The 24695-nt window shown below is 43.9% G+C and overlaps 1 protein-coding gene across 1 annotated transcript in view; it reads left to right on the forward strand.

Annotated features, from left to right (window-relative positions):
- Positions 1-8937: 8937 nt before the first annotated feature.
- LOC133416922 (potassium channel subfamily K member 10-like) overlaps positions 8938-24695 on the forward strand; it is a 30334-nt gene continuing 14576 nt past the window's right edge. The window contains exons 1-2 of the mRNA XM_061704276.1: positions 8938-9168; positions 11316-11698. Coding sequence (XP_061560260.1) covers positions 9117-9168; positions 11316-11698 — 435 coding nt within the window. The 5' untranslated portion in view covers positions 8938-9116. The remainder of the gene's footprint in view (positions 9169-11315; positions 11699-24695) is intronic.

A 24695-nucleotide genomic window follows, 5' to 3' on the forward strand; every position in this document is an offset into this window, starting at 1 on the left:
GACCCTAGGAACTAAGTTGTCTGGGGCTTCAACCCCATGGTAGGGTAACCCATGGCAAACAGGTCCTAGGTGAGGGACCTGTCCTCACAAATTTCAGCGATTCATTAAATATACTGGTTAACAAATGAATTCTGATTCCTTGCCTCTGTTACATTGTTGAAATCAAATGTTGCCGGGCATGAATTGTTCATCAGTGCTAATTGTTCATGTGTCTCTGATGTGCAGATTTATGATAACCGTTTCCCAGCATCACCTCAAAGTGTCGCCAAAGCACCAACAGCTGCAGAAACGTGTGTACGCCAGCCATGAAGTTGGCGTGAGGCACCGCACATTTCCACGGTCATTTCACTCGTGATACATCGGAACTTTGGTGTGAAAAAGAACGTACGCCACGTTTTTGTGCGTACGCACCTTTTGTAAACGAGGCCCCAGGCCACTGAGATACGGATCTAAGCAGGATGGTGTTTTTGCATACCAGTCGGTGTTTTTTCTTTGTGTCTTTCACAGTATCATGTCCACACCTTTTGATATGGATGAGTCCCTTCAAAAATTCTCAACTCCTCCGTGGGCCAACTAGAGGAAACAAAGGAAAAAATACATTGAAGAGCAAACTGACAGAAAAAAAACTAAAAAAACAGAGTTGATCATGACATTAACTGATCTGTCCCTAAAATATTATTCTTGACTCTGAAATCCAACCCATCGTCTCTCCCAATGGCTGCTATTTTTATTCCCACTTTACAGTAAAAGCACTCTGTGCAAGAAAAAAACTTTCAATATATTTATCATTGAACACAGTCAAGTCAAAAGACAGAAAGGGGTTTTCCATGTGAAACAATGCTCTATCTCTTGCCGAAGTAATTGCAGCCAAAGTGGGCACGCTTCCTTTGAGTGCAGTGCCTGAGCTCCTCAATAAATGATTTATAAATACGCAGCCCACTAGCCTCAGTGATTACAGTGCAATGAACAAAAGCAGAGAAGTGAAGATGGAGAAGCACAACTTTCTGGTTATTCTCTCAGCAATATTTCTCAAACGGAGTAAGATGGACATGTTTAGTGCTTCGTCTTGACAGGGCTGAACGTAGAGCTGTAAATGTACAAGGGCAGGCTGCACTGCAGAGATTGTAACGGTGATGGAGTAAGTGCGTTCTGTTGGTCGTAAAGCACACGGATAAGCCAACTTTAAGATAATGCTTTCATCTTTTGACAAAAAAAGTTATTTTTCACCTTTTCACTATTAAGTGCTGCTATTTTGATCATGTTCTAACATGGCCTTTTTCCAAAATACGATGACATTTTGTCAGCAATGAATACTCTATTTGCTCCACATAAATTGTAAAAAGCCATAAATCATTCAAAATCCACCCAACTATTTCTGAGTCAGGTATGAAAAGCCTTTAGTAAGCCTATATTAAAAGGAACATGGAATAGAAAATTTACTTTTTCATTGTGTGCACACAAAGAGTACCTGCCCACCAAATCAAGTGTGAATTTATACAACAAGATTTTTTTGTAAGCTGCCTATTATGGGCCAGTAGGAAGTGAATTTGAATCATTTATACTTGAATTTGAATTGTGAAACTTGAATACTTGGATTAAAAAACTCCATCCATCCATCTATTTTCTGTACCACTTCTCCTCACAAGGGTCACAGGCGGAGCCTCTCCCACCTATCTTCAGGCGGGAGGCGGGGTACACCCTGAACTGGTGGCCAGCCAATCACAGGGCAAATCAAAACAAACGACCATTCACACTCATATTCACACCTACGGGTAATTTAGTCTTCAATCAACCTACCTTGCATGTTTTTGGGTTGTGGGAGGAAATCGGAGTGCCCGGAGAAAACCCACGCAGGCACGGGGAGGACATGCAAACTCCGCACAGGCGAGGCCGGGATTTGAACCCCGGTCCTCAGACCTGTGAAGCTCATGTGCTAACCAGTCATTCACTGTGATGCCAAACTGAATTTGAAAAACTGTATTGTTTATTTTCAAACATTGCATTTAAAAACTGAATCATGTATGCGCACAGTCTCCTATTGGGCATCATGCTTGTGCAACCAGATTGATTCATTCAGTCATTTTCCGAGCCGCTTATCCTCATTAGGGTAGCGGGCGTGCCGGAGCCTTTTTCTCAGCTATCTTCGGCTGAGAGGCGGGGTACACCCTGAACTGGTCGCCAGCCAATCGCAGGGCACATAAAGACAAACAACCATTCACACTCACATTCACACCTACGGGCAATTTAGAGTCTTCAGCAATCAGATTTATTTTTATTTATATTTTTTAAACTTTATTTAACCGTAAAAGACCAGTTAAAACCGAACATCTCTTTTGCAACGGTGACCTGGCCAAGAAGGTTACAAGTTAAACGTCAACCACAAGTCAATCACATTCAAGTTTATTTCAATTGTTGATGTTCACCTCCCCTCTGAAAAAGATAGAAAAAATAAATCAACTGAGTTTTCAAAATTCTAGGTCACATTAATGGTGGAATACGTTTTAAAGTGATTTGTCTTGATCAAAATTCTTTTACAACACAAAAACCTAGCATTTGAACAGGGGTTTGTATGCATTTTGTATCAACTGCAGCCTTATTCCTGTTTTTGTAATCTGCCTGGTGAGCTGACAGTATTGTGCTGTTTAGCAAGAAGAAACAATATAGTATATTTCTTGGAGCTTTTACAAAGATTTTATTTAATGAAGAATTAGTTGATTATATTTTAGATTAGGCGGCACGGTGGATGACTGGTTAGCACATCTGCCCCACAGTTCTGAGGACTTAGGTTCAAGTCCAGCCTCGTCTGTGTGGAGTTGCATGTTCTCCCCTTGCCTGGGTGGGTTTTCTCTGGGTACTCCTGATTCCTCCCACATTCCACAAACATGTATGCCCAATGTCCCTAGTGAAGATAAGCGGTCTGGAAAATGGATGGATGGATGTTTTAGATTAAGTGATATTGTTCAGCAATATCTGCATTTACACATTCATATTTTATTTTGTTATTTTTATTTTATTTGACATTCATGCTCTGATTTAAAAAAAAAAAAAAAGTTACTCTACTTGACGAAATACTTTCCCCACAGTTACTCTTACTCAAGAAATTATTTTGGGGGCTACATTTTTACTTTAACTTGAGTCATATTATTCTAATGTAACAGTACTTACTAGTACAATATTTGGCTACTCTAACCACCTGTGATTGCGTAACATGGCAGATGGGTTGCTTATTGTTCAATAGAACATTTCGTACTGTTTGAGTTCAAATCACGAGGAAGAGCTTTCAATATCTTGCAGAGGACCTGCAAAACTGACAATAGTGACACAAACACCAAGGCAGACATTTGGAATATTTCGACAGAGTTTGTAAGGTATCAAGACGGACATTTTATCTTCCGTTAACAAACATTAAAGGAGAGTCCACGGGTTGGAGCTTCCAGTTCCTCTCAACGCCAGTGGGTGGCGCCTCACAGCAAGGCAGTGTGGAGTGGGGTTATCAAGGTGTTTTTCTTAATAAATCAGCAAAAATTTCAACAATTATGTTTTTTTTTCCTGTCAATATGGGGTGCGCAGCATGGTGGAAGACTGGTTAGAGCATCTGCATCACAGTTCTGAGGACCGGGGTTCAATCCCCGGCCCCGCCTGTGCGGAGTTTGCATGTTCTCCCCGTGCCTGCGTGGCTTTTCTCCGGGCACTCCGGTTTCGTCCCACATCCCAAAAACATGCATGCATTGACAACTCTAAATTGCCCGTAGGTGTGAATGTGAGTGCGGATGGTTGTTTGTTTGTATGTGCCCTGCGATTGGCTGGCAACCATTTCATGGTGTACCCCGCCTCCTGCCCGATGATAGCTGGGATGGGCTCCGGCACGCCCGCGACCCTCGTGAGGAGAAGTGGCTCAGAAAATGGATGGATGGATGGATGGATGGTTCTACTGAATCTCAGCGCTGCCTAAGACCACACTATTCTCTTAAACAGACTTAAATACCTGGTTGGCCTCTCTGGCACTAATTCCCTCTAGGGCCAACATGGAGATGCTAATGCAAGATTTTATTTCCAGTCGGATTGACTATTGCAGTCCCCTGCTTTATGGTCTTCCCCCCAAAAACAAAAAAACATTTCAGCCCTACAATCACTACAGAACTCGGCAGCACGTGCCTGACAAAGACCAGAAGCCGGGAGCACGTTACACCAATTTTAAAATCGCTGCATTGGCTCCCTGTGTGTATCAATCGATTTTAACGTTCTTTTGCTGTTTTTTAAGCATCTTAATGGTCTTGGGCCTTCTTATCGCTCAGTTATTTTTACCCTATGAACCCTCGCGGGCCCTGCGGTCCTCCGGCCCTGGCCTTTTAGTTATACCAAATACCAGGACATACACTCAAGGTGAGGTATCGTTCCAGTTTTATGGCCCCCGTCTGTGGAACAGCTCGCTGCAGTACCTCAGGGCCACAAAGAAAATTCACGTTTTTAAGAACAGGTTCAAGACCCACGTCTTTAACATAGCTTTTAACTAATATTTAATTTACCTTTTAAAGTACATTAAAACTGTTTTTAATTTCCTTTTATTTTATTTTTAGAGTTTTTAATGTGGTATTTTTTTTATTTGATCTAATTATGCCATTCTCACAGGCTTGGGTTTTTTATTGAACATTAGGTTTATATATGTTTTTTAAGTATGTTCATGATTATTTTATTATCTTTCACTGTTTCCACAGAGGGAGCCCTCTGGACTGAGAGCTGTGGTTGACCGTGGTCATGGTCCCTAATGGGGTCCTCTGTCGCCATATGGGGCTCCCCCTACAGCTCTTCACTGCAGCCCCATGCTGGTCTCCTGTGGCCGCGGTCTGCTGCTCTTTGTGCAGACAGATCCCTGAGATGGCGTTTCCCCATTTGGTTTTCTCTGTTCTCAGCCGTAGGTCATTGAGTTATTATTTTATTATTTTTAACCGTCTGTGCGTGTGTGTGTGTGTGTGTGCGTGTGTGTGAGTATGCGTACTTGTGATTTGAAGTATGTTTTGCACTTTGTGTTGCATGTTATTGTATGAAAAGTACTCCATACAGTTTGACTGATTGATTGATAGTTTTATTACTACTTTAGTTGAGCTGCAAGGTTGAGTGTGGCGCTCAAAACATTTCTTACACACAATGGGATTGTACGACGTACCTTAGCACCAACGTTTATACCCTTCGTTCTCGTCCTTGCTGTTTGTTTTATTGTTGCTGTTGTCATGGGCAGGCGATAGAATTGGCAATTGGCATATCAAGCCTGTGCAGAATTAGTTGGTAGTTTGCAGGATAGCTGACTGGAAAGTCTGCCGCTAGCACTGTCTGCTATTCAGCTACTTTGGGCTGTTCTGCGTGTTTTCATGCTAAATTAAGCAGCTAAGTGTTTGTTTTGTTTTTACAGGACAGTACCTCGTTCCAAACTAAGCGTGTGCCCACACTGTTGCATTTAGTGACGACATAGTGCTGCTGTGCTGCTCCTTGCCCCACCAACATCGGAGCACCTCAGAGGTGTGTGCTGTCACCATTTCTCTACTCACTATACACCAATGACTGCACTTCCACCAATAAGTCGAGCAAGATGGTGTGCCGAAAATAATCTGGAACTCAACTCCAAAAAGACAGTGGAAATGCTGACAGACTTCCGCCGAGCCTCCTCCTCTCTACTACCCCGAACCATTAATAGCTCTGTTGTCAAGGTTGTGGAGTCAATCAAATTCCTAGGCAACCTCAAATAGGAGGTAAATACCTCCTCCATTATCAAGAGGGCACACAGTGGAATGTTTTCCTGAGGCAGCTAAGGACAGTGTTACCGGTTACGTTGAAAAAATAATTGAGTTACTTTACTGATTACTTGATTTCAAAAGTTAGGAAAAAAGTCACTTTATAGTTACTTTCAGCATCTGCCAAGTGGCAGGAATATCACGTGTCCACAGTACAAGAAAAAGCATTCGCTTAACTGTACCCATTCCTTAGTAATGTATGCCACACAAGTTACAGAATGATGTCATCAACATGAACCAATAACTTAAATATTAGTTGCCATGTTAAATCAGCAACTTAGTGCAGACTTGACATGCCAACACAATCCATGAAGGCAACAGTGTGTGTATGCGTGCCTTTGTGCGTGCGTGTACGTACAAGTGAAAGTGAATGACACCCCCCCCCCCCCCCCCCCCATTGCTCCCACCACAGTAATTTTAATGTGAAAAGAGAGAAAACATTTTTTTCTTACCGCGTGACGTCAGCCGTGCAACGCGTTCAACCAGCTCACAGTCCAGTTTCCAGACCAAGTTGAAAGTTTTCACTTTTCATTGTAAATATTATTTAAGATAAGTATTGTAAGTCCTTTAGTGAGTCAGTCCTTACCCTCCGTGACCGATTTATGGCCGCGCACATCGGTATGAATAAATAACCCACAATGCATTGCGTGTTTAACACGCCAGTAAAACTGGATTCTGAATGTGTAAATAAAAAAGTAACAACAAGCAAATACACTTTTGACTTAGGAAAATAACAAAAATGGTGCGGCGACAGTGAAATGGTGCATTTCTTTGCACTTTTATGGTACTGCACTGTCACTGTGCGTTGTGTAATAAACAATCACTTCCCAATCGCCTTCTTCGATTTGTTGAGAATATGAGCAGTCTCGGTTAAATGAATCTGCATGTCTGACTCCTCTTTGTTCGAATCACTAACTACAAATTCGTACTTAGTGAGAGACATTCATGATGCAAAAGTAACTATTGATGGTTTGAAGAAGTAACTGTAGTCCGCGTACTTTGCCTGGGAAAGTAGACTTTGCTCCTTACTCAAGATGGCGTTTTTTTGGCGCAACGTAACGCATTACCGGCATCACTGGCTATGGAAAATGAACATTTCCAGCTCTGTTGGGTCCAGGTTCTATAGAGCCACTGTGGAAAGCCTTCTTTCTTCATCCATCACTGTGTGGTTTGCCTCAGCATCCGCCCTTGCAAACAACAGGCTGCAACGTACAGTGCGCACAGCAGAGAGGATGACTTGACGGGGGCAACTGTCAATCAATGACCTGTATGAGGCCAGGGTCAGAAAGAGGGCAGGTAAGATGGCTGCTGATAAATCTCATCCTGAAAAGCAACACCTTTTCAGCTGCTCCCTTCTGGTAGGGGGCTCCCGGTACCGTGCCATCATGGCACCAGAATAGCTTTTTCCCTCAGGATATTTCCCTCCTGAATCAATGGCTGCCCCCACCCCTTCCTACAGGAATCTGAACTGGACTCTTACCTTTTATTCTCCACTTATTTATACATTGTTTTAAATAGCATGTCTTACTAGAGCAATGAACATTTTACTGTCTGTCTGTCTAGTTTTGTGTTAAGCGCTGGATGGCAAGTCAAATTCCTGTGTGTCCATTGATGCATTTGCCAAATGAATTTGATTCTGATTCTGATTCTGATTCAGATTCTAATAGCACTGATTACAAAGTCATTAGCAGTTATGGCTATAAAGCTTGGGTGGTATTGTATTGTTCATGAGCAATGCTATTTTGCAGTACGAGTTTGTGCCATGGGCCGAGTGCCACACCCAAACACGGCTGCGTAACACTAATGCTATCAGTTCGAAATTATATTTTGGGGGAATCCATTAAAACTAAGATTATGTGAAATGAAGCCACGTCACTCTTGTGTTCCTCAAGGATTCTGAGGTGACGCCACCTCTCGAATCCTACGTCCAATGTGTATCCTAGTTTGGTTTATTTCTCTGTCACAGCCCCTCTGTTTATCCTTTCTGGTCTGTGCTCGTGTTTGTTCGTATTAGAAGAGTTGGCATTTGTTGGCAAGTGAGGGATAGCCGCCGAAAGCATCCGCGTCCGCCATTGTTCCCAGAGCTTCCCTCTGACGTAAATGCACGCACATGAGAAAACGATTGACGCACTCCTTGGCCGCCTCCAGTTTTTTCAGTGTCTAATTGTCCATCTGTCGCCATCACTGCGACTTTTTCAATTAATCATGACAAATGTAATTAGAGGCGGCGGCACGGTGGACGGCTGGTTAGCACATCCGTCTCACAGTTGTGACGCTCTAACCAGTCGGCGCCGCCTCTAATTTCATTTTTCATTATTAATTGAAGATCATTTAAATTTTCAGGACACAGAGAGTTCTAACCTATATGATAAAAAGTGTTTTCCCCCTGACTATTTCACCTTTTAAAATGTGTATGTGGAGTTGCTGCTGTATCAAATGTCTTAGTAGGATTACAATGTGTTTGTTTTATCAATCCAATTTACAAAACCAGTCCATTTGATGTGGCTTAACATTTAAATAAGCCTTTTCGGATTCGGTGGTTTAGTCACACTTTCCGAAAAAGTCTCTTTTCTCTTTCATGAATCAAATTGCTTTGAAATGTGCAAATGTCTCGTCTAACTATCCGCACTCCTAAACCTCTGATCCTAGAATCACCCGTCCGAAATTCATTCATTCATATCTTTTGCAAATGTATGAATATTATGGTTGTTCTATGTTTGTGTTTACGTCTCTGCCTTCCCACACACACACACACACACACGTGTTTCTGACGCACAACGTGTGACAAACTCGTCTGCGGCAATCAGGCGATGGTTTGAACCTTTGTTTTCAACGCTTGGCATCCACCATTTGACTTGATGTGTGCCAACCCTCTCCTTCCCGCAAGGGATGGATGTTTTGACTATCTGAGCCCTGGTGCTATTACGCACGCCGCTGCGACGCTAGACAGCGTTGTTACTCGGTACAATCCGCATGTGGCGACCTCACGATGCAGTGCAGTTTAGCGCATCACGACGTACGTGAAATGTAAGCGTCACGTCCTCGATGGCGCCCGCACGTTGTTCCTCTCCGCCGATGCCGATGCCGATGCTGATGCTGACGCTGATGCAGTCGGTGTGCGCCGTAGTGAAGAAGACGAAGAGGAGCCGTATCTATCAAGCCTCCCAGTCACCACAGCAGCAGACTCTCTCGCGTCGACGATGGGTTATTATTCGCTGCCCTTCTCCGTCCTCTCACGGTTAAAGGCAACGCAGAAGACCGCAAGGGCTCCGAGAGATTAAAGAAATATCTATTTTACCGATAGAAGCGTCATCAGCCTGGACAACCAAGATGAAATTTCCGAGTGAGAATCCAAGAAAACCAGGGACCAGCCCGTCACCAGGTTAGACTGTCAATGAATCGTTCTGTTTATCCGTACGCTGACACAAAGTCCTCCAAAGTGATTTTGCTGGTTTTGCTTCAAGTTGATCTTAACTTACTTCCACTAAATGCCTATTTTCAAACTGCTGCATTGTGAAGTACTGCCTCATTGCATGCAATCTGATACCCTCCCTCATATGAGTATTTTTATGTATGTATTTATTTTAACCGAGGATCCAGTAGGTTTGCTGATGAAAAATGCAGCATTTCATTTGCGGGGAAGCAGTTGCTCCTGGAAAACCTGGAGCTTAAGTGTGGCGCAGTGGTGGGATTTCCACTGTTGTTGTGTTTTTAGCATTACCTCATTCACTCTGGGCAGATCCTCCTCAAATCTTGCATGCGTGTCACGTCCCATCACAGTATCGACATGTGTACTCAATGGCAGGCTCCGATAATATGGTTCTACTATAACATGACTAATATCTGTCTGGAAAAGGTGAAACTGTTTTGATTCATATCTGACTGTTTTCTCTCAATATGATTCTAAACCGGCAGTCTGTTTGGAAAAGATGTGAACATTGCAGCTCACGCGCCATACTCAGTGCATTGTAACTGACTGCTTACATAACTTGAAGTCATCGAACAACAGTGGTCGGTGTCACTGATGTGGCGGAGTGGTCAGAATTCTCCATATCATTAGCACAACAGGAAATACATAAAGTAGAGAGAAACACCAAATTATACTGCTCTCATTTTGGGATCATTTTCTGAGATGCACGGGTACAATCAACACTTACACTGCAGTTCTGACACAGTCAACAGGCAGGTGTGGTCTCGGTGTGATAGTCAGCAACATGCTGCCTATACTACTGCATTTTAATGAGGTAACCAAATGAAGGAAAACCAACTAGTCGGGAAAAATACACATTCGGAGAACTGAAGATTCCTTTAATTTCTTTTTAAGGGATAGATTGTTAGCTGGGCAGATATCTCCGGATTCGTATGATGATCCTGTAGAGGTGGTAGTGAGTCACTCTCGCTTAAAAAAAGGTCCAACCATCAAAAGGCTGGCCCTATCCATGTTGTCACCATTTTTTCGGGAGCTCTTCACCTGGTGTGTGTAACGCTCGACAAACAAAAGGCAGGATAAGCTCAGGACAGTGAAGTGATCTTAAAGGAAACTCATTTTGTGTCAGTGATCCTAGGGTTAGGGTTAGGATCCAAAGCGACCGCATGTAAGTGTTCGGACAGTGATTCGAGTGGTCTGTCTGCGAGAGTATTTGTCTTTTGCATTTTGATTTGATTAGATTTTTTTAGGTAAAATGCTAGTTGAAGTGTGAAATATAAAGCACTTGCTTGCATGTTTTTAGACAATTTCCTTGGTGTGAGAACTTACAGTAGACAAATATATTGTATCATAGGACAGTTACTGTATGTATTTGTTTTCAGGCAGTTAAAGGGTGGTATTGTTTTGTGGAAGTTCTTATAAACAAGACATAAAGAGTTGAGTTTTCATAGTCTTGATGCAACAGTCATGTTTACAGCAGCTAGCAAAACAGTTGGAGTCATCTGCAGTCTGCTTGACATCCTTGCAGTGCCACCGGCAAACTAGCAAAGTTAACAAACTTGGTGGAGTTTGCATGTTCTCCCCATGCCTACTTGGGTTTTCTCCGGGTACTCCGGTTTCCTCCCACATCCCAAAAACATGCATAGTCGGTTAATTGAAGACTCTAAATTTTCCGTGAGTGTAAATGATTGTTTGTTTATATGTGCCCTGCGATTGGCTGGTGACCAGTTCAGGGTGTATCCCGCCTCTCGCCCAGATTCAGCTGGGATAGGCTAGATATCGATCTCTGAAAATGTTTGACTTGTGATTTGTTTTTATTCATCTTCTTAACTGGAGACTTAACCATTAGGTCACAAGGCAAAGGCAGAGAGTAACAGTTGGGTTGCCACATTCATAGCTGAATCAGGGTCACATCGATAGAGGCCAAAGCAATTCTTATTCCAGGGACTGGTGCAACCGTATTATATATAAAGTTGTTTGGCACATCTTCTGTCCATCCATTAACATACATGAAATGTAAAATTAAGCCCACGTGGATCATGAAGCGTTTATCTTCCACATGTCGGAAAGTTTAAAATATTTTTTTTCTTTTTTTCTTTCAGTGGCTGTTCAGACTAACCTGGTCCCACCCAAAATGATGCAGCCAGGTATGCTTCAATCCAGCCTTGTGCACGCCAGCGTGGCTACCATGCAAAACCCGATGGGCTGCTCTTTGCCCCGACTGTCAATCTCCCGGCCCACGAGCATGGTGGCCAGCATGGAGGCAGTAGTTGATGGCTCAGCTCCTTTTACCATGATGAAACTGAAGACGGTGCTGGCAGTTTTCGTGGTGGTAGTGGCCTACTTGGTGGCAGGAGGACTAGTGTTCCAAGCACTAGAGCAGCCATTTGAAAACAACCAGAAGATCACTATCACAGCGGAGAAGGCAGCGTTCCTGCAAAAACACCCCTGTGTGTCCCCAGATGAGCTGGAGGCTCTCATCAAAGTAAGACCAGACGCTGATCGGTACTCCAGTTTTACCTCAGCACTGGATGGGGTCCCAAGAGTAAATTAAAGCAACTGAAAGTAGAGCTTCCTATCGATCTGATATCCCATTCTCCGTAACGCATCATGGTGTCACCCTGTAATTAGATAAAACCACAATTAACTTTCTAGTAAATAAAACAAGTCTATTTTTTCAGGGATGAAACTACAACCCCAATTTCAATGAAGTTGGGACGTTGTGTTAAACATAAATCAAAACAGAATACAATGATTTGCAAATCATGTTCAACCTATATTTAATTGAATACACTACAAAGATATTTAATGTTCAAACTGATAAACTTGATTGCTTTCAGCAGATAATCATTAACTTTGAATTTTATGGCTGCAACACGTTCACAAAAAGCTGGGACAGGTGGCAAAAAAGACTGAGAAAGTTGAGGAACACTCATCAAACACCTGTTTGGAACATGCCACAGGTGAACAGGCTGATTGGGAACAGGTGGGTGCCACGATTGGGTAGAAAAGGAGCTTTCCTCAATTGCTCAGTCATTCACAAGCAAATATGGGGCGAGGTTCGCCTCTTTGTGAATAAGTCCGTGAGAAAATAGTCAAACATTTTAAGGACAATGTTCCTCAACGTACAATTGCAAGGAATTTAGGGATTTCATCATCTACGGTTCATAATATCATCAAAAGGTTCAGAGAATCTGGAGAAATCACTGCATGGAAGCGGCAAGGTCAAAAACCAACATTGAATGCCCGTGACCTTCGATCCCTCAGACGGCACTGCATCAAAAACCGACATCAATGTGTAAAGGATATCACCACATGGGCTCTGGAACACTTCAGAAATGTTTGGCGCTACATCCGTAAGTGTAAATTACTTACGGATGTAGCGGATGTAACGGATGTAATAAACTCTACTATGCAAAGCAAAAGCCATTTATCAACAACACCCAGAAACGCCGCTGGCTTCTCTGGGCCCGAGCTCATCTAAGATGGACTGATGAAAAGTGGAAATGTGGTCTGTGGTCTGAAGACTCCACATTTCAAATTGTTTTTGGAAATTGTGGACGTCGTGTCCTCCGGGCCAAAGAGGAAAAGAACCATCCAGACTGTTATGGATGCAAAGTTCAAAAGTCCTAACCCTACCATCTGTGATGGTATGGGGCTGTGTTAGTGCCAATCGCATGGGTAACTTACACATCTGTGAAGGCACCATTAATGCTGAACGGTACATGCAGGTTTTGGAGAAACATGCTGCCATCCAAGCAATGTCTTTTTCATGGACGCCCCTGCTTATTTCAGCAAGACAATGCCAAACCGCATACTGCACGTGTTACAACAGCATGGCTTCGGAGTAAGAGAGTGCGGGTACTAGACTGGCCTGCTTGCAGTCCAGACCTGTCTCCCATTGAAAATGTGTGGCGCATTATGAAGCGTAAAATACGACAACGGAGACCCCGGACTGTTGAACAGCCGAAGCTGTACATCAAGGAAGAATGGGAAAGAATTCCACCTACAAAGCTTCAACAATTAGTGTCCTCAGTTCCCAAACGTTTATTGAATGTTGTTCAAAGAAAAGGTGATGTAACACAGTGGTAAACATGACCCTGTCCCAGTTTTTTGGGAACGTGTTGCAGCCATAGAATTTAATTGCTAAAATTGCTAATTGCTAAAAACAATGAAGTTGATCAGTTTGAACATGAAATATCTTGTCTCTGTACAGTATTCAATTAAATATAGGTCGAACATGATTTGCAAATGATTGTATTCTGTTTTTATTTATGTTTAACACAACGTCCCGACTTCATTGGAATTGGGGTTGTACCTGAAGTCAATATTAAGCTTTATTTTATGCCCCTATATGCACTCTACTTCAGCATTCAGAAAAACAGGTCTAAACACTTCCTCCAGGTTCGCATGAATAGTTCAGGGCTGTGAGAAAGCAACTGTAAGAACGTCATACATCTACAATGTCTTTATTTTTTATTTTAACACAAGATGTCACCACAGAATCACCAAAGATTACAGTATCTGATGTTTAAGCTTCATTCATGTTTACATATATCCTCCATCCATCCATCCATCCATTTTCTACCGCTTATCCGAGGTCGGGTCGCGGGGGCAGTAGCTCCAGCAGGGATGCCCAGACTTCCCTCTCCCCAGCCACCTCATCAAGCCCTTCCGGGGGGATCCCGAGGCGCTCCCAGGCCAGCCGAAAGACGCAGTCCCTCCAACCTGTCCTGGGTCGTCCCCGGGGTCTCCTCCCGATGGGATGTGCCCGGAACACCTCACCAGGGAGGCGTCCGGGAGGCATCCGAATCAGATGCCCCAGCCACCTCATCTGGCTCCTCTCGATGTGGAGGAGCAGCGGCTCTACTCTGAGTTCCTCCCGGATGAGATCACCAGAGAGGTGACATTCCACGTCCCCAGAGCCAGCTTCTGTCGCCGGGGATTGGATCGCCAAGGTCCCTGCCTTCGGCCACCGCCCAGCTTGCACTTCTCCCGACCCCTATGGCCCCTCCCACAGGTGGTGAGCCCATGGGAAGGGGGACCCACGTCACCCTTTCGGGCTGTGCCCGGCCACCAGGCGCTCGCCTTCGAGCCCCACCTCCAGGCCTGGCTCCAGAGGGGGACCCCGGTGACCCGCGTCCGGGCAAGGGAAACCTGAGTCCATTGTTTGTCGTCATCATAAGGGGTCTTTGAGCCGTGCTTTGTCTGGTCCCTCACCTAGGACCTATTTGCCATGGGTGACCCTGTCAGGGGCATAAAGCCCCAGACAACTTAGTTCCTAGGATCATTGGAATACACAAACCCCTCCACCACGATAAGGTGACGGCTCAAGGAGGGGTTATATGACAACAAAGTTAAATTTTGCTTAAACACTGAATCTGGAATAAACAAACTTTAATATTACACGAGAAATCAAATTTGCAACAAAAGACATCAGTGGTATTTGTTTGTTGTTTTGTATTTAAATAGATAACATTCATTCTTCTGTCTCTCCACTCTGTCACATGTGGGGAGTAGCTGAACCCAAGAGCAGCCGGAGGCAGATGTGAAATGATGAACAGTTTATTGAGGAAAGGTTAGGGAGGTGGTCCTGGATGCGTTGGCAGGCCGCGGCGTGGACAGGGTGGCAGGCAGTGGACAGAACAGGCGGCTGGCTTGGTGGCAGAAATGACGTGGGTCAGGAACACAGGGGAGCACTGGGAACGAGGAGACACAAGAGTTAACAAGGGAAGCGAGGAACAGTATAGCTTACTTGACATAAGGTGGGCTGTGGTGCCGCTAGGAGAGGCTGCAATACTTTGGCGAAGATTTCCGGGAACAGGCAGGCTTATCAGCACCGGTGGTGGTGAGGCTGATTGAAGACAGGTGCTGAAAACAGAGAGGGGAGGGGGGAGAGAGACGACACAAAGCGCCCTCCTGGCTCCAATAATGGAACTGCAGGGCAGTATATGACATCTTCTATTTATCTATCTCCAACTACCTTTCTTTTTGATGTAAATCTTTTTCAAAGGCCAACAACAAAACAACCCCAAAAAATAAGAATGTCCTTCAATAAAAATCCAAACCCCAAACTATTAACAGTCCCTGCCTAGGAGTTAATAAAGGGCATTAACAAAAACATGAATTCAATTATGTTATATTCTTTGTTCCAGCCCCGTTGCTCCGCACACGACAAACCGGTCTGTCTTTTACTTTAGTGAACAGACAATCTGCCTCCCACCTGTCTTGGAAGTTAACTGTTTTCCATCTTTCGTTTGGCCATTTTTGGGAAGGGGGTAGTGTAAATTTGCTTGAGGAGACTGGTAGGATAGTTGCTAACGACTGCAACAGAAAGGGAAGTGGAACTCGCCGGTCTAGACTGATGGGCCAACACACTAGCAAAGCATTCTGGGATTTGTAATATTAGTGGCACATGTGTTATATACTGGCGGGCCAGCGCTAATATCTCACATTTGATATGGTCTTGCGGGCCAAATATAATTACATCGTGGGCCAAATTTGTCCCCCGGGCCTGAGTTTGACATATATGCGCTAAACTGTTCTTTGTACGAATCACCAGCCATAAATTAGAACTTTGCGAGAAATATAGATGACTAAAAAGGAACTATTGTTGTTACAAGGAAGTAACTGGAGTCTGACTACTTTCCCGGTAACGTGTCACTTTGCTCGTTACTCAAAATGGCAGCATTTTGGAGTGATGCGTTATCTGCATCACTGCTAGTGACGTAGATAGGCTCGAGAAATTCGAGTAACCTGATTTTAGGCCACATCAGATTTTAGGCCTACATCAGGAATGTATGTGCAACAGATTTGGTTCAAGAGGGTGTAAACAGAAGCCAAAAACAGATTAAGTGTCATGCGGTTTTGGAGGGCTACATTACGAACACCGGTACTTCTTTTTTGCTTTAACCACTTCACACTTCCAGTACTTGTTAGAAGCACTTCTCTTTTTCACAATAGTCGAACGTCTTCGAAATTGTCGGGGAATCAAGCCCCTAATTGTCAGGGACTCGAACCCCTAATTACTGGACTCGAACTTTAATCTAGGACTTTAACCTCGACTTTATAAACTAGACTTTATGGACTCGAACCTTACCAATGGAATGCGGGGAGAGCAATTACCAATACCACTTAATACAAAGACACAATTGTTCCAACCAAAATACACTACCATGTAAAATCAGAAATGATCAAATTTTTACCGTAATTCTTTGTTGTGGTCCATTTGGAATCCAGAGGTGATGGCGAATCCAGGAGGGCGGCCGGGCAGTTCCCTGTCCTCATGTTTGGGTAGAGGCAGGACTGGCGTGTTCGTCCCGGATGTTCAGTCACTGGTCCGGAGAGCCCCTGGATCGGCGATCGAGCCTGGAATCCCACTTCTGACATCAAGTTTGTTTTGGAATTAAATCAGGAAACAATCTTGTTTCCCCTTTTTTCATTTTAATGAAATCTTTGCAACGAGAGAGACAGTCAAGAGTTAACACTTGCTTCGCGCTTCTCTCCATCTCTAAAGAACACGGAAGAGCAACGCACAGTTGAACTAAAATGGGAGGGAGATGAGGAAAGAAGAAAGAAAGACCTATTCACACAGTTATCTTGCCCTTGAGAGAAATCGGAGGCTGGTAGAGCCACTGAGAAGGGAGGAAAAAACAATTAAGCTACTTGGTATATTAGAAAAAGTCACAGAAGAACGAAGAACTATTGAAGTAATAAAGGTCACACAGAAACTTTGGAATAATATAAGAATATATATATACATATAGACTATAGTTTGTCATAACACCGTGTTGCTGAAAAGTGCGGAGGCCAGGCGCACGAAAAAAAGAAGGCACGAATGGCAGAATATGGCTCTATCAGAATATAAGGCAATGACGATACACCACAATGCGTGTGAAGTAAGCAGACTTACACTCAAAGCATGACTCACTGTTATCATGTGTTGAAACTTGCTGTCATACGCCGTTTTTCACAGCGATCCCACAAAATCGTTGATCACAGCCATAATAAGAGATGCAGCAATAAAATACCTTTGCTTTTAATGCCTGTTCAATGCTGTAAGATTTTTGCAGTATGATAAGATTAAGACTGTCCATCTATTTTCTGTACTGCTTGTCCTCATTTGGGTCATGGGTGTGGTGGAGACTCTCCCAGCTGACTTTGGGCGAGAGGCAGGGTATACCCTTAACTGGTCACCGGCCAATCACAGGGCAGCCTTAGACGATTGGCCAATTAAAGCGAAGATGTTTGAGATCTTGATAGGGTCACTGAGAGATGTGACTTCAATCCCGCAAATTACCTTTTGGATAAACGAAAAACTCTTCAAAAGACTTCTGTATGAATGGAAGCAATTCACAGACCACAGACGCAACATTATAGAGCGGCTGAAATAGCCACTTATTTCAGCCGCTGTTTCCTCAAATTCACTGCCCCAATACTTTTTGTCCCAACAGTTCATATAGTCCAAAATTATTCGACAATAGTTCTTCAGTTTGGAATGTAGGTAAGGTTTTGAGTTTGTATAGGCCATAATTCCCATGAAAAGGCTGTTTTGTTGAACATTATAGTATCCTTGAAAATAGGTCTGTGAGTCACTATAGTCATAAATGTGGCACCATATTACACCATTTCCCACAAGACAAATTAATGAAGTCCATGACTATTAATCAAGGTTTTATTCTCCTGAGACATAGCTCAAAGACAAGCCTTTTATAACTGTGAGCAAGCATTTTTATTAAATTTGCTGATGTATTGCAACCTCATGATCCTCCTGCTGACTCTCCAGCCATCTATTTTCTATAACACATCCTGTTTAGGGTTGCAGCAAGCTGGGACATAGTTCCAGCTGACTTTGGGCGAAAGGCAAACTACACCCTGGACTGGTCGCCAGTCAATCACAGGGCACATATAGCGACAGACAACAATTAAATACTCACATTCACACTGTCACTGAGCTCACTGAACTCACAATATCGACACAGAAGCCAGGCGAGTGAACTACTACACCATCAATAACCTCATGCTAACTACTTCCAGTTAATTTGATATGATTGCAAAGCATTTACAACACAGCAACAAAGTGGAGGGAAGTTTTCAGTCCTTGTAAACAAAAACAAACAAAAAAACAATATAAGCCCTTCTCACAACACAATTCCAAATACAGGGGGCTCATACCTCTCCCTAGTAAGGTCTATTTAGGGGTTCCGTTGAGGAGGGTCCTTTGGGAAGTCGAATCACAGGTTCAGGAGTAGCAGTGTAGTTTTTGTTCTGGCAGCAGAACAGTGGACCAGCTCAACACTCTCAGCAGGGTCCTAGAGGGTGCATGGGAGTTCGCCCATCTAGTCTACATGTACTTTGTAGACATGGAGAAGGGGTTCGACCGTGTCCCTCAGGGGGTCCTGCGGGAGTTGCTTAGGGAGTATGGGGTACCGGATCCCTGTTTGTTCCCCATAGGACTGCTGTCAGAGTTTGGTCCGTTTTTCCAGCAGAAAATCAAATAATTTTTTATGAGGGTTGGAGTCTGCCAAGGCTGCCCTTTGTCACAGATTCTGTTCTTAACTTTTATGGACAGAATTTCTAAGCACTCTGAGGCATTAAGGGGTTTTGGTTTGAGGTGAGAGTTGTGGCAGGACAACTGCTGGCTGCTTCACCATGACAACGAGCCTGCTCACAATGCTCTGAGCATCTGACAGCTTCCTGCCCTAAAAGAACATGGCTGTGCTGGAGCAACGTCCCTACTCACAGAACCTGGCGCTGCGTGATTTTTTTTCTTCACTCCCAAGCTCAGGGGGGTCATCAGGTAGACCTGTTTTCAAGACGTGGACGACACCAAGGTGGCCGTGATGACAGAGCTGCAGAGGAAGAAGAAGCCTTCCAGGAGTGCATCAAGGCGTGGCAGAGAAGCCTGGGAAACTCTTGGGGGACTACTTTTAAGGGCGAAACGTGTCATTTTTATTTTGTATTTGAAATACATCTTTTCTGACCCCAGTCCTGGAACTTTTTTTGACACACCTCTTATGTTTCTCTCGAAAATTATACAAATACAGTATTTCAATAGCTTAAGCAATGTTTTATTTCCTTATTATTTAGCTAGCATTGTAAAATTAGATGCCACAATATTAAACAAAGTACTGTATCGTTTCTCACTAACAGTCAAAGACAATCTGTGAAAAATGAATACAAAAGCCAAATGAAAAGAATCTCTACAGGTGTTGACAAAGGGCATTGTTATTATCTAGAGCAGGGGTGCTCAATGCGTCAATCGCGATCGACCACTCGATCAGTCATTTTTTGGGGACCAGAAAAAGGTGAAAAATCGCGAAGTAGGATTTAGGGAAGATGCTGGGTGAGGCTGCGATAATGCGCAGCTAATCAGCTCACGGGATAAATCCACTTGTGCTCTCATTGGTCGATGTCGCGCCGGGAACCAATCATGCGCCTTGTATGAGTGCTCGTAGCATGTACAGTACAGTACAGTACAGGCATGTACAAAGCCTCTGAGTCAACTCATCTCTTTTTATTTGGCATGCAGGGAAACCTTCTCTCTCGTGCATCAACATGAAACAACGCGTCTTTCCGCAATATGGCTGCTGATATGGCTGTATTTTTGTCATTTTTACTTTTTGATGAATTATTTATTTATTTATTTTGATGAATATTTTGGAAAAACCCGCAAAGCACTGAAGCCACAAAACGTGAAGCGCCGAGTGGCGAGGGAACACTGTATTGGTAGATCGCATGACATCGTGTGACATAAAAAAAAAAAAAGACATCAGCCTATCCTCCATCCCGTTGCTTGCTTGATATACATATATAATCGATGATATCTGAATTTTTCTGACACTTATGTCAGGCACATGCGCAAACAACGCTGCTAAAAGGTAACTGCAGATGCGCAAACAACGGCGCCAAGTGTGTCAAAACTAACAAGCTAGTCAGTGAGTTACCTCCAATTTTATCTCTCGGTGTTTTCTCTTAAACTTAAGAAAGGGTATACAAATGAGTGGGGGAGCTGGACCAAGTAAGAAGACAAGAACTTACCACTTTCATACGGAATGGGACGAGGAGTATTTTTTCATGAAGACATTTTCGAAATGCATATGCCTCATCTGCCAGTCTGCCATCGCATTACCAAAGAACGGAAATGTGGCGCGGCATTTTAGGACTGTGCATGGAAAATACGACACTGACTACGCATCCCTGGCTGATTCACTTCAGTTCACTTTAGTCATCGGCGTAAACTCAGGTAATGACAAAAAACATTACATTGTTAATTATGTTGTGTTGTGTAAGATCTGCTCATGCGAAGATGCACGGTACATCAACATACATTGGTGCTGAGCTGTGTTGGCGGCCCAGAATTTTAGCTCACTGGTAGCGCTCTGCGCTCTCAAACCGGAGACATGGTCGCGGCCCCCACCCCCTCAAAAAAAGGTAGATCGCGTGAGGTTAGCTGCTTTAAAAGTAGATCTAGGGGCAAAAAAAGTTTGGGCACCCCTGATCTAGAAAGACCACCAGGAGAGGGTGAGGTGTTTAAATTTTTTAATGAGAGAAAAAAAATGAACAAAATTTACCACCTTGCGGTGATAAAAGGCAATGAGGATTATTGATTTTTCTGCTGTGTGCTGAAGCTAAAGAACATACTCATGGAAGCAAAAGAAAAGGTATGAAGAAAACGAGCACCGACTCACCACCTTTGCAACTAGAATGTTTTCCGCTCATTTGGGAGGGATTTCTTTGCACTCTTATAACAGTCTACGGGAATCTTTTGAAGCGACACTCAAGGTTTTACAAACCAAATTCATTCAACCTTGCATTGTACACTAGTGCATAGTCATCCTGGTACAGAAAAGAGCCTTTACCAAATCCTTCACACAAGGTGGATGCATAGAACCACTGATTGAGAAATAAATTGATCCAAATGTGTTGCATTACTTTCGTCCATACAGTGTCTGTGTCCAGTGGGGACATTCTTCCTTTCATGTTACAAAGTCAATGGCCATTGAACGGTGTAATAAATAAATACAGCAGCGTTTAGTGTCGGTAAACTCACTGTAATTCTTTCTTCTGCCACAAAATATCGAGGGGGAAAAGCCAACTGGTGCCAGACTGACTCGATCATTTGGTCTGTACCATTTGGGAGAAAGCAAATGACAGAACTGTTAAATATCAGAATACCAAAGTTTGTCTGACGGCTTCCATTTTCCAGTTATCAGTGGAGACTTGGTCAGAAACATATTTAAAACTCCCATAGGCTTAAACACCCATCCATCCATTTTCCTTTCCGCTTATACTCACTAGGGTCACGGACGAGCCTATCCCAGCTATCTTCAGGCAAGAGGCGGGGTACACCCTGAACTGGTTGCTAGCCAATCGCAGGGCACATATACTGTAAACAAACAATCATTCGCACTCACATTCACAGCTACAGGCAATTCAGAGTCGTCAATTAACCTACCATGCATGTTTTTGGAGGGGGAGGAAACCGGAGTACCTGGAGAAAACCCACGGGGGCACAGGGAAAACATGCAAACTCCACAGGGTGTGGCCGGATTGGAACCCCGGTCCTCAGAACTGTGAGGCAGATGTGCTAACCAGTTTGCACCGTGCTGCCTAATTTCTGAGGCATTTTATTGGGAGGGAGTCTGTGTCATTGCCCTGGCAAACCTGGATAGTATTCTCAGAGGGTGGAATTCAGACAGGGTGACGTGAGACGCGAGACGCAAGGGGATGCTGTGACAATGCAAGATATGCGAGCATGGCGGCGCCTCTTACATAGACCTGCAAAAAGCAGCTACTATGAGACAAATTTTCTCTTTTCACAGTCTTTTTCCTTTTTCAGTGGCAGTTTTTTGCTTCGTACTTCTCTCTTCTCCTTCACCAGCTTCGCTAACAGCGGTAACTTGCAGAGAGCCATTTGAGATTCTCATAGCTACGTCAACGCCAACTCATCTGTCATGGAGAATCCCAGCTTCCGCACTGAGCAGCCCCTGAAGAGGAAAAAGGCAGATTCATCGACCTCGACAGATGATTTACTTGACAACAGAGACACGGGCCAGTGTCGTCCTCTCAATCGACAAGAAATTGTCAATTACACTCGACTTGCTTCGCCAAGAGATCACTGAGCTCAAAAACAGCTTGGAGTTCACACAGCAACAGGTCAACGAGCTAAGATTAGATAATGCTAACGCTCAAACATGATGCCAACGTCAGCGGAATTACAAACTCTCAGATTGGAACGTAAAATCATGAAAGAAACCACGCTGGACATTCAATCACGAAGCATGCGTGACAATCTCATTTTCTTGGCCATCTTGTACCTGAAGAGCCACCGTGAGAAAGTCAAACGAGCGTGGCTGGTTGTCGACAAGCTATACGTCGACTGTCAACAGTTTCGTGATGCCAACATCATGCCCTGACTCTTCTAGATCAGAACTTCTTTTGATCTGTTTTCGTAATTGTCAAAAGCTTATTGTATTTTGTTTTATTCTTTCCATTTTTGCTGAGACAAACAAAAAAGAAGGGTATGCCACCAGCGTGAATTCTCACTCGTTTCTGTCTCTCTTCCTACTCTGCTTGTTCCCACACACACAAAACACACAATAATCACAAAACTCTCCTTGTGCACTACAAACAACTGCCACACACAATATTACGCCCTTATCACTAATCTTTGTTTTTCTGTTTTATGTTTTTTTGCTACCCTTCTATGTACCCTGGCTTTGCTGTACTTAAATATATCACTCTCTTTAAAAAACATTAATCAACACAATACTGTAAAATTTCCTGAAAACTGTAAAAAACAAAACAAAAACAACAACAACAAAGAATACATAGTACACAGTCTATTTAAAATTACTATACACACAACCATTATATGTCACACTTAACTTTTGTGTAATGTAATCCATCCATTTTCTACCGCTTATCCGGGTCGGGTCGCGGGGGCAGTAGCTTTAGCAGGGACGCCCAGACTTCCCTCTCCCCAGCCACTTCATCCAGCTCTTCCAGGGGGATCCCGAGGCGTTCCCAGGCCGGCCGAAGGACGTAGTCTCTCCAGCGTGTCCTGGGTCGTCCCCGGGTGTAATGTAATTTCAATGGCATTCGATCACAGGCAAAGAGAATTACGATTATGGATTATATCACTAAATTTAAAACAGACCTCCTCCTATTACAAGAAAAAGACCTTATTGAGTCAGAATCAACATGCCTCATTGACTCTAATTTCACTCAGGCTATCTCAGCTTTTTTTTTATAACAGTAGACAAAGAGGAGTCTCAATACTAGTTCATAAAAGACTACTTTTTACAATAAATAGTACAGTAGTGGATCCAGAAAGGCTATACATAATTATCCAGGCTGCAAAATTGAACAAACTATACACAATTGTCAATGTATACGCTCCTAATAAAGATGATCCAGCCTTTTTTCACACGCTATTTTCACACTTATCATGGGAGGCGACTTTCCATGATGCTAAAACCCCTTACAGATCGCTCAAATCTCAAAAATAGCAATCAGCCAGAATGGGCCAATATATTAAAGCAGGATATGGATGACTTTGGACTTGTTGACATAGGGAGGCTAAAAAAAAAAAAAATACAAAAAGAGAATGCACATTTTTCTCGGCGGTTCACCGCTCTTTCTCAAGAATAGATTTTTTTTCTCTCAAAGAATTCGGCAGCTCAAAGAATTACCTCCAAAATGCATCCAGTCGTCATCAGTGACCACACACCAATTTCCCTCAGCCTAAAATTTTTGTCAAATCTGGGAGCTCCCCCAATATGACGCTTTAACATGTAACATGCTTTAGCAGGGACGCCCAGACTTCCCTCTCCCCAGCCACTTCATCCAGCTCTTCCAGGGGGATCTCGAGGCGTTCCTAGGCCAGCCGAAGGATGTAGTCTCTCCAGCGTGTCCTAGGTCGTCCCCCGGGTCTCCTTCCGGTGGGACGTGCCCGGAACACCTCACCGGAGAGGCGTCTGGGAGGCATCCGAATCAGATGCCCCAGCTACCTCCTCTGGCTCCTCCCGATGTGGAGGGGCAGCGGCTCTACTCTGAGCCCCTCCCGCATGACCGAGCTCCTCACCCTATCTCTATGAGAGACCCCGGATACCCTGCGGAGGAAACTCATTTCGTCCGCTTGTATCCGGGATCTTGTTCTTTCGGTCACGACCCACAGCTTGTGACCATAGGTGGGGGTAGGAACGTAGATCGACCGGTAAATTGAGAGCTTCGCTACTCCCGAAGCAACCCCCACAGGACTCCACAGGGACACGGTCGAACGCCTTCTCCAAGTCCACAAAACACATGAAGACTGGTTCGGCGAACTCCCATGGCCCCTCGAGGGCCCTGCTGAGGGTGTAGAGCTGTTCCACGGCCAGGACGAAAACCACACTGCTCCTCCTGAATCTGAGATTCGACTTCCAGACGGACCCTCCTCTCCAGCACCCCCGAATAGATCATACCAGGGAAGCTGAGGA

Source organism: Phycodurus eques, chromosome 18 (assembly GCF_024500275.1).
Source record: "Phycodurus eques isolate BA_2022a chromosome 18, UOR_Pequ_1.1, whole genome shotgun sequence".
Lineage (NCBI taxonomy): Eukaryota > Metazoa > Chordata > Actinopteri > Syngnathiformes > Syngnathidae > Phycodurus > Phycodurus eques.